Consider the following 13,909-nt stretch of genomic DNA (forward strand, 5'->3'; position numbering starts at 1 on the left):
ACGGTAGAGTCGATGGTCTTTACACTCTTCGGTCTTCACACGACCGCTTCCGCGGTAAACTAAGCTTCTTTTTTATTCGTTTAACAAAACTCAAATTGAATCCAGCTGGACACACTTTCCTGTTTATCACAACAAATGGCCAAGCAAAGCGCACGACACTGACAAGGTACGCGATACAGCTAATAATAATGATAATGCTGCTTTTGTCTTTGAAATTCCTCATGATTTCCATTGAATCAAAACACCTTTTAACTTTAGATTAGATTAGTTTTTTTTTATACATGACACTTTTTAGATTATGTAAAGTACCTTATACTGTACATAAACCATAAACTCAAACATCAAAATAGTAATTTGGCCAAATTATTTATTTTTATTTGTTTATTTTAATTGCCTTTATTTTGTTATTCTACCTTTTTTTACATTCTTTAAATTGTTTTATTTAGTAATATTTATTTTTAAAATAATGTTTGCGTTATAGGCCTTTTTTTGTTATATATTTTACACACCTAATAAATATAATTTAGGGTAAGGATGAATTGGATTATGCCCAGCATCCAAAAGACAGTTTTATTACTAACTTTTTTTTAAAAACACTGCATAAACTTCTATAAAGGCAGAGTGCGCTCCACATTGTAAACAGGTTTGTAATAAATGCATTTAAAATTCGGTGTTCAAAATATAGATATATTCAGTGCTTTAGTTTATCGTATTATGTCATTTATTGTCATTATGAGTGCATAATCCTTTTTATTTAAAATGTTGATTTCATCATGTTTAATCATGAAATACATGAACAATGTTCCTCCATCATCAAGATTAACAAGGCCAAACATTTATCTTGTAAATAATATAGTCCACCCAAATAGTTTGCTCTGAACCTTCAAACAAATCTTAATAAATCATGACACAACACAAAAATAGATATTGTTTTATAATTTTTTCTTTGCTATTATTTGTGGTTGCCTTAGAAGTTCCAGGTTGTTAACATATGACAAGGCTGATGTATTTGACTCATATTCAAATGTTGTGGACTGAGAGGAATGTGTCTACTAAGTCAGCTCATTACAATCATGCTGGCCTCTACAGTCTTACTTTATAATGAAGCGATCTGAAATTATTTTGTATGTTTTTTCTAGTATATTTCGCTATAAAATACAAACAAATAACGATCAGATTTTGGCTAGATTTGAGAAAAATAGAAAAGTGTGCAGAAGTCTTGTAAATCAAGTTGCAAAAGGTTTCATGGGAACAATTTCACCGCATGGAGACATAAAATAATTATTTACACACAGATGAGCAAATTAGATTTTATTTATAGTAGAAGCATTGTGTTTGTTGGTGAAATAACTAATTAGGCTTTGTGGAGTGCTGCAAGCTTTTTAGGTAATTCTTCAGTGAAAAAGAGCAGCTTGTCCATCTTTAGATCCTGTCCCTCAGTTTGCTGCAATCCCAGGTTCATGTATTTATTAGTCTTGTCGTACACAGGCCAGTGCACCAGACTGGGACCATTTGGTGATCTGTGGAAATGAAATAATTATTTAAGGAATATAGGATCATCATTAATGCTCTGTCCAGCAACTGGTGTTACTCAGTGCGAATAAAGTTCGCCCAGTATCCCATGACGGTTCTGCATAGTATCATCCAGTATCATCACCATGGTCAGCTTTCACAAAGCTGGGTCCGAGATCTTGGTATACACTTGGCAGGTGCTGGAATTCATACATATACACAGGCACTCCAGCATCTGTGAAGTTATAACATGAAATATGGAAATAATAAAGCAAACCAACAGAAAAACATCACTGAAGGTGAAATATTGCCAATGAAATTGCAATCAACCCCTGTGGTATAATGCAACCGTAATGGAGGGAATCACCATAAAAAGATCCCCCAGCATCTCAGTAAATGCATCACGAATGTCCTCTGGAGTTTTAGCATTTTTTAGGTATTCTTCTGCTATGATTTCATTGACTCCTGGCGTCTACGATGACAGAATGAAGGATTACACACATTCTACTGAGTCTCCTAAATGCTATTTTGTACTTTGTTCACTAGAGGGAGACAAATACTAACAAATTATCCATATTGCGTTCAAAAAATGTTTTGCATTTTATCTCTGTTTTAGTTTCTAAATCACTACATATAGTCTGGAAAGAAAGAAGGAGAGAAGTTGCGTTTTACTCCATCTTTGTTAAAAATGTCCAAAATTTGTTTTTTTGTTTTTGTGTCCATCTCTTTTACCCAGTCTTCTGGGGCTAAGGACTGAAAAAGAGCACATGCATAACTATTTAAAAATAGTAATAAAGGTTCGTAGACCTTTTACCATTCCATACAAAAATGTCCGATACTTGCCTGATCCATCCAAATTCATGGTTTGTTATTCCGACAAGAATCGGAACTTTCTGGAAGTCTTTGCTCTTTAGTACCTCCACTGATTGAGCTTTAAGAAATTCCCCATCAACTGTTGCTCCAGGGAAAATGTGTTTCTAAGGAAGTCATTTGGTGCGTTCTCTTTTCAAGCTGTATATTTATAGAGAATATCACCAATAGATCTTAGCATTTCATTTTTTTCATGAACTATTGAAAAGCATCTAATTTAAAATTCTTTGCTCTTACATTTTTAGCTGCATCGATGATTTGTTCCTCAGTCAGTTCTTTTCGTTTGGTCAGCACTTCATTAGAGCTGAAGTCACATTCAGTAACATTTGCTACCTCCTGGTCAACCAGATCACAGTCAGCTTTTTCTAAACAATTACAATAATGATCTTACATGAGGTATTTTCAGTATGAGTCACTTTTTTCTTTTTGTAAAGCTTTTTAAAATTTATTTATTTATTTATTTATTTTTGTCAAGTCAAGTCAAGTCACCTTTATTTATATAGCGCTTTTAACAATACAGATTGTGTCAAAGCAACTGAACAGCATTAATTAGGAAAATAGTGTGTCAATAATGCAAAATGACAATAGTAAACACTAATTTTCCAGTTAAAGACAGTTCATCATTTGAACAAGGCTCTAAAATTCTTGACATCCTACATCATTCTACAGATTCCCTTAAAGGGATAGTTCACCCGAAAATGAAAATTCTGTCATGAATTACTCGCCCTCATGTCTTTCCAAACCTGTAAGACCTTCTTTCATCTTCGGAAAACAAATTAAGATCTTTTTGATGAAATCCGAGAGCTTTCTGGCCCTCCATAGACAGCAATGCAGCTGAAATGTTCCCAGACCCAGAAACATAATGAGGACATTGTTAAAATAATCCATGTGACATCAGTGGTTCATCCGTAATTTTACGGTACCACGAGAGTACCACAATGCATGTGCATTCCTCTGCTCGTAAACAAGGCGCAGCACATGCGTGTTCTACGTCAGCAGCACCACACGTATTCGTCGTGGTACTCTCCATAATGGCCGCAGCTGGTGCGCGGGGGAGAAGAATCGTGAATAAAGTTGTTATTTTTTGTTTTCTTTGCGCACAAAAAGTATTCTCGTAGCTTCGTAAAATTACGGTTGAACCACTGATGTCACGTGGACTATTTTACCGATGTCCTTATTACGTTTTGGTGTCTGGGAACATTTCAGTTGCGTTGCTGTCTACGGAGGGTCAGAAAGCTCTTGGATTTCATCCAAAATATCTTAATTTGTGTTCCGAAGATGAACAAAGGTCTTACGGGTTTGGAATGATGTGATGTGAGGGTGAGTAATTAATGACAGAATTTTCATTTTTGAGTTGAACTATCCCTTTAAGGAACTATTGAGCAGTACACATTTATTGTTGTATTTGAGCTAAATACCTTGGCAAACATCAGAGGCTCTTTGACAGAGTAGCCCATCACAGTTGCTACTCCACTGTTAAAGACGGCCCGCTGAAACAGACCCTTGGTCTTGGGTGACAATGACTAGAAGACCATAAGAATACATCTTTAGAGCACATTTAACCTTTGCACTGAATTGCACAGAGAATCTATTAATGGATAAGATCTTATGTTGTTTTAACAACTTGTCTTTCAGCGATTCACTTATTATCATATTTCCAGGGGAAGCCCGAAGGGACCACAAGGAACTTACTCTGAACTTGTTATGTTTTTTAAAGACTCATCAGAAATCATAAGATTAATCACAATTAATATCAGCACATAAATAAAGAATAGGCAACAATAGAGAAAGATAATAAAGATAATGCTGAATTACAAACATTTACTGACCAGAAAAGAGGCACTGATTCCTCCTGCAGACTCCCCAGCTATAGTGACAGACTGGGGGTCTCCTCCAAAACCCTCAATGTTTTGCTGCACCCACTGTAAAGCAGCAATCTGGTCTAGGAAACCCCAGTTACCTTGAGCATTCTTATCTCCTGTGCTAAACCCAGAAGCATGTTTTATTATAACCCATTGCAGAAGCAGCTTCAATACGCTACAACAAATCTGATGTCATTCTTAAGGGACAGACTGCATGAGTAGTGGCCACTTTCTCCTGAACACCTGAAGTATCCTAATATTCCAAGTCGGTATACTGAATGACAACCACAACTATGTTCTCATAGGCCGCTAACGGGGATCCGTCATACATGCATGCTCCACTCACGACCAGACCCCCTTCATGAATCCAGACTATTACCTGTTGGTTCGCATACAGTAGATTGCTTTTGTCAGAGGGGTTGGGGAAATTATTAATAAAGCATAATATAAGAAGATCTACTGTGAATAAGATCTACAAAAGTCAAAGTGCTGTAGTTCAGATGAGAGAAGCCGTTATTCAGTACTCACTGGAAGTTTATCTGATTCTGATCTTTGAGAAGGAGTGTAAACATTCAGACACAGACAGTCCTCTGAGACTCATGTTGGTGTGAAATCCAACTTCATGGATTTTGCTACTATAGGCAGAATACCTGGGTTTTGAAGGCACCTAGAATGCAGCAAGAGAATGTACACTGTAATAATGTTTGTCATTTGAATGGTAAAATACTGTAAATCTGCTAATGGCACTTTTGACCCATTTGGCACTTGGTATCTCATTTTTGTTATCAGTTTGTGTACATTTTGGCAAGTTATGTTTTTTAATTAATGTTATTGCATTATTTTATGTCACTTGTTTTACCGTGTACAGTTCCATGTTACCCTGTATTTGTGTGCATGACAGTGTACTGTATATTAGTATATACCTCAGCTTGTGTCTCATTTTGTCTCTTTTACAACCTGTATTAGTATGGTGGTTTATCGGTAAATTATATAAGTACAAAACAGATTTTATTTCTTTAGATGTAATATTAACATTATATTAGTTAAAGAAAAATACAGTTCAGTGCAGTCCCATATAACCAAAAATGTTGCTGTCCCGTATTTTTTTTATATACTGTATATATAAAAATTTTTTACCATAAATTTCACAGGTCTGTTTTTATGGTGTGTATATATATATATATATATCCTCCTGACTACCAGCTATGGAGTTTTGTCCACTGTAGAGGACATTATGTTTTAGTGATTTCTCTGAGACGTTACATGTCACAGTTTTAAATCTGGATGTCCTGTACAGAGCACATTCAGGGCTTTTCAGAGATACCAAATGATTGGATGTTTCACCATGACCACTCCCTCTCCTTGGTCTTTAAAAATTCATGAAAACATTCATTTAGTGATCAAATGTAACACCCTAATGGAAATCTCAATCTGACTAATTGACAAATTGTTTGTCATAAATCAACATCTTAGCAAAATGTTATGGAGTTTCAAATCAAAATATGACCTTCTGTTATGAAACAGGACATGAATTTCATACATGTCCACTCACTGTAGAGGACACCAGGACTTAAAGCATGTTTATAACACATTTTGAGAGACACAACAAATGAATAGAGAAAAAATTATATATCAATATTCCTATTAAATATTAGATATTATTATGAAAATATTGCTAATTATTACTCCCATTACTGCACTTATTTGTTCATTCTATGTTGCCCCAAAAACACATTAATATGATCTTGGGTTGAGGGTTGATAACCGTTATGTCACCACAGCTAGTCAAACAAACGCTTATAAAAAAAAAACGAAATCAACTACTAAGTGAGTGTCATTGGATACAAGTTTTAACTTCTCTGCTTTGTAGCCTTCAAGCTTTCCTGGTAGCTTTGTTCAATAAAACCGACATAAGGCATGAATTATTAACCTACCTGTGAAGAATCTGAGCCTCTGTGACACGCTTTCACCATCTGCATTAGCACACACTTTATCACTGGGTACAGCATGAACTGCTTTGACAGAAGAATTTACTGTGGTGGCAATTTAAATGATCCATATGAGAGAATAGCTGAGAATAAAAAATGTATGACTTTTCTTTGATAATTTGTTTTATTTGATATGTTTGGTCATCAATAAATGTAAGATTTTAAAACATGTCAGTACAGACCACAGAGATACAGAGATCAAATTCTAAACTAAAATAATAATAATTAACATAATTTTTAACAGACGCTTTTATCCAAAGCGACTTACTGTGCATTCAGGCTATACATTTTTTACCAGTATGTGTGTTCCCTGGGAATCGAACCCACGACCTTTTGATATTACCGATATATAAATAATCATAATTAGTTTAGAATTTGATCACAGAATGGATTTATCTCCCCTCATTCTGCCGTACAGGGATTCCACTTTGTACACATGAAACAGCTGCTCTGTTTTTTAAGGGGGTAAAGTATAGGATCAGGTTAAAGGCCAGTGTTTTGTAATTGAGCCTGTGTGAGTGATTGATTTTGTGAGCTCTTCATTACATGAGAGGCTTGAGTCTGTATCAGTCTTTAACGAAAGAACAACTATGATAAAAGACGTTTTGCTCTGCCTATGCTTGACCCTGGCACCTGTTTGGACAGCCCCTGTACAGACAGGCAAGTATTATATTGCTTTTTAAATAATATTGAACATTATACAGTGAGATAATATTTTACTTAATTTTACAAATTTTTGAAGGAATTTTGTTAATTGATAAAATATAAATAATATTAATTTATAATATGTATTTCTGTTTGTATTTGTACAGGTGGAGTAAATATATAATACAGTAGGAAATAAGGAATTTATTTAGTAAAGGGATATGGCACAAATTACAGTTACTTTTATGAATATAGCCATATACTCACATAGATGGGTGCTGGGTGGCATTTCTTATGCCCTCCCATCCCTGTACAGGACCAGGTGCAGCCAGGCGGAGGGGGCCAACAGGTGGCTGGGCAAAAGGAACACCCAAATACTGCTCCACCACCTTTTCTGAGCCTTTAACTTTCATATATTGCCCACGGACACTGCCATGCTTCAGAACAACCACCGGCCCAGAGTCTGTACAAATACAAACCAATCTGACATTAACACCCATTCTTTGATATATATTATTATTTTATGTTCCTGTCAAATAACAGTACTCCTTCAAAAATTAGTAAAATAGATAATTAAGTAAAATATTATTTCACTGTATAATGTTCAATATTATTTAAAAAGCAATATAATACTTGTCTGTCTGTACAGGGGCTGTCCAAACAGGTGCCAGGGTCAAGCACAGGCAGAGCAAAACGTCTTTTATCATAGTTGTTCTTTCGTTAAAGACTGATACAGACTCAAGCCTCTCATGTAATGAAGAGCTCACAAAATCAATCACTCACACAGGCTCAATTACAAAACACTGGCCTTTAACCTGATGCCACTTTACCCCCTTAAAAAACAGAGCAGCTGTTTCATGTGTACAAAGTGGAATCCCTGTACTGTCCCTGTACAGGACACTCACTTAGTTGATTTCGTTTTTTTTTTTAAATAAGCGTTTGTTTGACTAGCTGTGGTGACATAACGGTTCTCACCCTCAACCCATGATTTGATCTGCTCTCACAAAGATTGCAAGTTCAAGCACGAGAGGCATTGGTCTAGAATTAGGGGAGGTACTGAGAAATGACTGCAAAATAACAAAGAAGGTAAAATGTGGCTGCTGCTTTTGTCTTTGAAATTCCTCATGATTTCCATTGAATAAAAATACCTTTAACTTTAGTTTAGATCAGTTTTTTTTTTTTACATTACACTTTCTAGATTAAGTACCTTATCATACTGTACATAAACCATAAACTCAAACATCAAAATAGTCATTTATAACTTGGGTTTTTTTCTAATCTATACACTGCTTATTTGGTAAAATTATTTATTTTTTATTTTTTATTTTAATTGCCTTTATTTTGTTATTCTACATGCCTTTTTTTTTACATAATTTAGTTAGTTTTATTTAGTAATATTTATTTTGAAAATAATGTCTGCATTATAGGCCTTTTTTTTAAATTTCTTAATTTTTTAAATATATTTTACACACCTAATAAATATAATTTAGGGTAAGGATGAATTGGATTATGCCCAGCATTCAAAAGACAGTTTTATTACTAACCTTTTTTAAAAACACTGCATAAACTTCTATAAAGGCAGAGTGCGCTCCACATTGTAAACAGGTTTGTAATAAATGCATTTAAAATTTGGTGTTCAAAATATAGATATATTCAGTGCTTTAGTTTATTGTATTATGTATTTTATAGTCATTATGGGTGCATAATCCTTTTTATTTAAAATGTTGATTTCATCATGTTTAATCATGAAATACATGAACAATGTTCCTCCAACATCAAGATTAACAAGGCCAAACATTTATCTTGTAAATAATATAGTCCACCCAAATAGTTTGCTCTGAACCTTCAAACAAATCTTAATAAATCATGACACAACACAAAAATAGATATTGTTTTATAATTTTTTCTTTGCTATTATTTGTGGTTGCCTTAGAAGTTCCAGGTTGTTAACATATGACAAGGTTGATGTATTTGACTCATATTTAAATGTTGTGGCCTGAGAGGAATGTGTCTACTAAGTCAGCTCATTACAATCATGCTGGCCTCTACAGTCTTACTTTATAATGAAGCGATCTGAAATTATTTTGTATGTTTTTTCTAGTATATTTCGCTATAAAATACAAACAAATAACGATCATTTTTTTTACATAATTTAGTTTGTTTTATTTAGTAATATTTATTTTGAAAATAATGTCTGCATTATAGGCCTTTTTTTAAAATTTCTTAATTTTTTAAATATATTTTACACACCTAATAAATATAATTTAGGGTAAGGATGAATTGGATTATGCCCAGCATTCAAAAGACAGTTTTATTACTAACCTTTTTTAAAAACACTGCATAAACTTCTATAAAGGCAGAGTGCGCTCCACATTGTAAACAGGTTTGTAATAAATGCATTTAAAATTTGGTGTTCAAAATATAGATATATTCAGTGCTTTAGTTTATTGTATTATGTATTTTATAGTCATTATGGGTGCATAATCCTTTTTATTTAAAATGTTGATTTCATCATGTTTAATCATGAAATACATGAACAATGTTCCTCCAACATCAAGATTAACAAGGCCAAACATTTATCTTGTAAATAATATAGTCCACCCAAATAGTTTGCTCTGAACCTTCAAACAAATCTTAATAAATCATGACACAACACAAAAAATATATAGTGTTTTATTATTTTTTTCTTTGCTATTATTTGTGGTTGCCTTAGAAGTTCCAGGTTGTTAACATATGACAAGGTTGATGTATTTGACTCATATTTAAATGTTGTGGCCTGAGAGGAATGTGTCTACTAAGTCAGCTCATTACAATCATGCTGGCCTCTACAGTGAGGCATGAGATAAGGTTTTCGTTGGTCACTAGATGGAAGCAGTGAGCTTTTGAGGAGGTCACAGTGCCTGCATCTGTGCAAAGAAAACGGTAATAGCATTCTCCCCTTTTTTGGTAATCATACCATGATTGACAGCTGTAAGTGTAGCCTACTACTTGTGTATTTCAGTAATCACCACCCAATATTTACTTGGAGATATTGGTCACACCCCGTTTAAAAAAGACAAACACAATAGAATAATATTTACTGAATCCTGTGTGAGATGAACTGCAATGTTGCAGCAGCAAAAGAGAGAACAACAATTACCACAGAACAGTGACCACAAAATATTTATTATATAAATAATTTTTTACATAAAAAGTACAACAAATAACAAAATAATAATAATGATAATAAAAATACAAATTAAATGTATTATTAATATTATATAGAATTGTGTTGTTTTTATTATTTATATATAATTATAATTTATATTTTGTTGTATTTTTTAAATATTTTAAATTAATTATTTGTATGATAATTATTCATAATAATACAATTATTATTATAAATACTTTAATAGAGTAATATTAGAATATTTTATAATAATTATTATCTACCTATCTATCTATCAATCTATCTTAATTAAATAATAATTCAATAAATAATTCAAAAATATTATTGAATTGATTAGAATGTATTTTATAATAATTATTATTTATAATAATAAGTAGTATTATAAAATATATTATAATAAAGTATTATTACTATGTATATATAATCGTTTATATATTATTTATGCAATACAAAATTATAATACTGATTTTAAAACGAATAGTGGTAAATAACCACATTATTTTTTGAACAGCCCATCAAGTTTTTCCGCATACGCTCATCCTTAAGAATTTTTTTTTTTCATGCAAACGAGGCACACATTGCATGCCTTGCACTGATGGAAGTGTGATGTTAGGGGCATCGAGAGCTTGCTAGGAGCGCGAGCGTAGTGAGCGGCGTGCGGCATGGCATCATACGCAAGGGGCGTGACGGAGGCGTGTCATAACATATCAGATTCAGCGCCACTGTTTCATGTGTCGATCGAGTCCTGTTGAGAACTGCGCTCTCTGCTTCACCGGAGTAGACATAAAAAACTCATTAAAAGCTAAAGGTTTAGTTTTCTCCAGCAGCATATGCGCTGTCAGGGCTAACACCGGCAGAGTTTATTGTGGCTAACGGAGAGGATAGATCGCTCCTCTGGGAAGACGTCGAAAAGTAACTAAGCCTCACTCGGCCACAGGTAACGTTAGCTCTTTCGGCTCTGAATATCAAAGTACAGGTCATGCGGGTGTCTTCGGAGGGACAGAGAGCTGTGATCCAGTGCTGCTGTTACTGCTAGTGACCCCGGGTGGACTGATCGCTTTTGCCGCAAGCTGAGCAGGAACGACGGAATAAGCATGTCCCGAAGAAAGCAGAGCAAACCCCGGCAGATCAAACGTAAGCGTTTAAAGTTTCACTAGTACCGGTGCTGCTGTTGTAAATGGTGACTCGTTGTAAAAAGTGTGTGGTATTATTCATATGACTGGATAGCGTTGTTTTTTGAGCGCAGCGTTGTCGTGCGTTTAAACAATTTCGTGGAAACTGACAAGATCTTTCTATTAACACGAGACAAATGCACGCTCTAGAATGTACGAGCAGAATGTTGAAACAATCCTTGTGTTTTAATGGTTTTAACACATCAGAAAATTAGAAATGGCTACATTTATTTACAACTGCCGCCATAGTAACCAACGGCTTTTAGGACGCGCAACTCATTTAGGAAAAGAGCGCGGCACCTGTCAACGCCGCTGAACAAACTCGCGCTTGATTTTTCAAACCCAGCGGCGATAATTGTGTGTAATAAACGCGTTTTTTTGACTTTTTAATTTGTAAAAGTGCTTTCGTCTGCTCCAACCGAAGTGTAACCCTGGCTTCCTGAAACGTCACTGTTCTCTGAAAAAGACGATATGAGTTCAGATAAACAGCGATCCGATCCCAGTCGAGATAAGGATTAAAATTGGATCTTTTATTTGTTTTCTGTCTGTGGCTGCACGGAGGCTGCTGTTGCATTTTCCTCCGGCTTTTCAGTTCTCTTTCCAGAGATGAGACGTCATATAGCGCGCCCAGCTGATCTCTCCACATGATAGTGGATTAAAATTAGATCTTTTTTTTCATCTATCCATTTTAACCCTATAATGTTCAGCCACCATTAGTTGTTCTTAAAATGACATTTTTACGATTGTATTCAAGAATACGTTCTGTCATTATTTAAATGCTGCAAACTTGTTTGACTTACTTTCTTCTGTGGCACACAAAAGGAGAAATTTTGAAGAATATCTTGGTTGCTGTTTTCCATTTAATGACAATGAATGGTGACCAAAGATGTAAAGCCTTGAAAATGATGCAATATAATCATAAAAGTGACTAGTGCTATATCAAGCAAATGGAGAAACTATATCTTCTCACTTTCCTGAGAAAAGTAGCAATGTTTCATTCGTTTGATACAGTTCACAAAACCAATCAGAATTATTCGTTCATAACTCAAACTGATTTGGTTCTTGAGTTCAACTGAACTGGTCGCAGCCGTTAACAGCTCACTGGAGTGAAAGATTATTAGTGAATAACTCTGTTAGTGAAAAACAATCATGTGACTTGGAATATAGTGTGCTAGTCTTATCAGCCACTTTTATTATACCATTGAGATGATCATCCTTTTTGAGACTTGACATCTTCGTTCATCATTAATTGTGATTGGCAAAAAGCAAGCGGGAGATTCTTTTGACTTCCAGTGATGAAAGAAAGCCATACAGGTTTGGAACCACGTGAAGGTGACATAAATTCATTTTTGATTGAAGTAACCCTTAACATTTTGTGGTCGATAAATTCCTAAAGTAAAAATCTAATTCATTGACCCCTGCCTCTCCCTCTCTTTCTGTGAAAAGAACCAACAGCGCTGAAAAGTCGTTTTGCTCTGGTGCCAGGCGCTGTTTCAGTTCTTCATCCAGAAGAGATGCTTTCAGGCGATAAGCACAGTAGCAATATCTTGGAGGTTGAGTTTGAAAGGGCTGCTCAAAAAAAATAAATATTAATGCTATTCAAAGGCAGAAAGCGACTCTTGAATAGGAAAGAAAAATGGTCTGATAAGGCAGCATTAGCATATACCACTGAGTGTAAACGGACGGTATCAAGGTTTGTTTAAGTGACTGGAGAGTTATACGAGCACGTTGGCCAGTAATGCCAATGACCTGCTGACCCATGAAGGCGTTCTCTTAATTGAGATGTCTTATCTGATATAAAGCTATCTCTGGTTGGTTTCTGCACAACTCATTTTCTTACCTAGAGGCAGCTGCAAACAGTAGAACCAGCGTTACTACTTGAGGCCAATCATAGCTGATGTTTTGAACGATTCAGTATAAACATTCCTTATCTTTCCTGAAACGTTGAACCCCGTGAAGATTTCATATCTGGTGGCTTTTGAAGTACACATCGCCAGCTCCACGAGTCCCCCATTGACGTCCCATTAGGAGTAACGAAGATGGAAAAGTATCTGAGATTTGGCTCCAGATCACCCCAAAGGTGAGTCCCCCCATTACCAAACTCGGGAGCTCGTATGGACGTCACATCGCCCCTCTTATCTCACCTTTTCGCGTATTGAACACATGAAGACGACTGTGTCTAATAAGATTGCATTGTTTTGTTACACTCTTACTGGAAGGATCACAATCCCGGCCCCTCTAAAAGAGGTATCCCGTGTCATGGAAGACTGTGTTGAGAGGAAATATTTTTGTGTGTCTTTTGTGCGTCACTCTCCCAATGGTGAAGATCGCGCTGATAGATTATCCATCCCTCCCTGATGGCGAGATTAGCTCACGGCCTTAGCGGGGCCACATCCCAGGGCTTATATTTTGGCGGTTGAGATTGGAGACAAGATAGGCGAGGCGGCGATCTCTGTGGAGATAGTCCCAACGTCGAGGGGGGTGGGGGAGATTGGAATTATAATTACATTTGGCTGAAGCGTTCTCATCTTTGTCATGTTTGTGTTGTTGTTGTTTGAGACTGGCTTGGTGTATCTCTAGATAAGTAAAAAAAAAAAAGAGAGAAAAGCAGATAAGGGGAGAGTAGGATGGCAGGGCTGATAAGGGCTGGGGGGGAGAGAGGCAGGGATACAGAAAAGGGAGAGTGGAGTA

General features: G+C 35.4%; 2 protein-coding genes across 2 annotated transcripts in view; one reads left to right on the forward strand and one right to left on the reverse strand.

Annotated features, from left to right (window-relative positions):
- Positions 1 to 1,296: 1,296 nt before the first annotated feature.
- Positions 1,297 to 7,377, reverse strand: LOC107738765 (cocaine esterase-like). Its single transcript, XM_016550610.1, is given in 11 exon segments — positions 1,297 to 1,747; positions 1,843 to 1,984; positions 2,185 to 2,265; positions 2,356 to 2,489; positions 2,620 to 2,718; positions 3,801 to 3,905; positions 4,212 to 4,365; positions 4,488 to 4,516; positions 4,519 to 4,623; positions 4,773 to 4,911; positions 7,145 to 7,377. Coding segments are annotated over 9 exon segments (1,005 nt in total). The 3' UTR covers positions 1,297 to 1,747; positions 1,843 to 1,984; positions 2,185 to 2,258.
- Positions 7,378 to 10,774: 3,397 nt separating this feature from the next.
- Positions 10,775 to 13,909, forward strand: part of LOC107738754 (zinc finger protein ZFPM1-like) — a 95,643-nt gene continuing 92,508 nt past the window's right edge. Inside the window, exon 1 of the mRNA XM_016550598.1 lies at positions 10,775 to 11,180. Within this exon, the coding sequence (XP_016406084.1) occupies positions 11,141 to 11,180 (40 nt within the window). The 5' untranslated portion in view covers positions 10,775 to 11,140. The remainder of the gene's footprint in view (positions 11,181 to 13,909) is intronic.

Source organism: Sinocyclocheilus rhinocerous, unplaced genomic scaffold, assembly GCF_001515625.1.
Source record: "Sinocyclocheilus rhinocerous isolate Xijiao unplaced genomic scaffold, SAMN03320098_v1.1 scaffold1938, whole genome shotgun sequence".
Taxonomy (NCBI): domain Eukaryota; kingdom Metazoa; phylum Chordata; class Actinopteri; order Cypriniformes; family Cyprinidae; genus Sinocyclocheilus; species Sinocyclocheilus rhinocerous.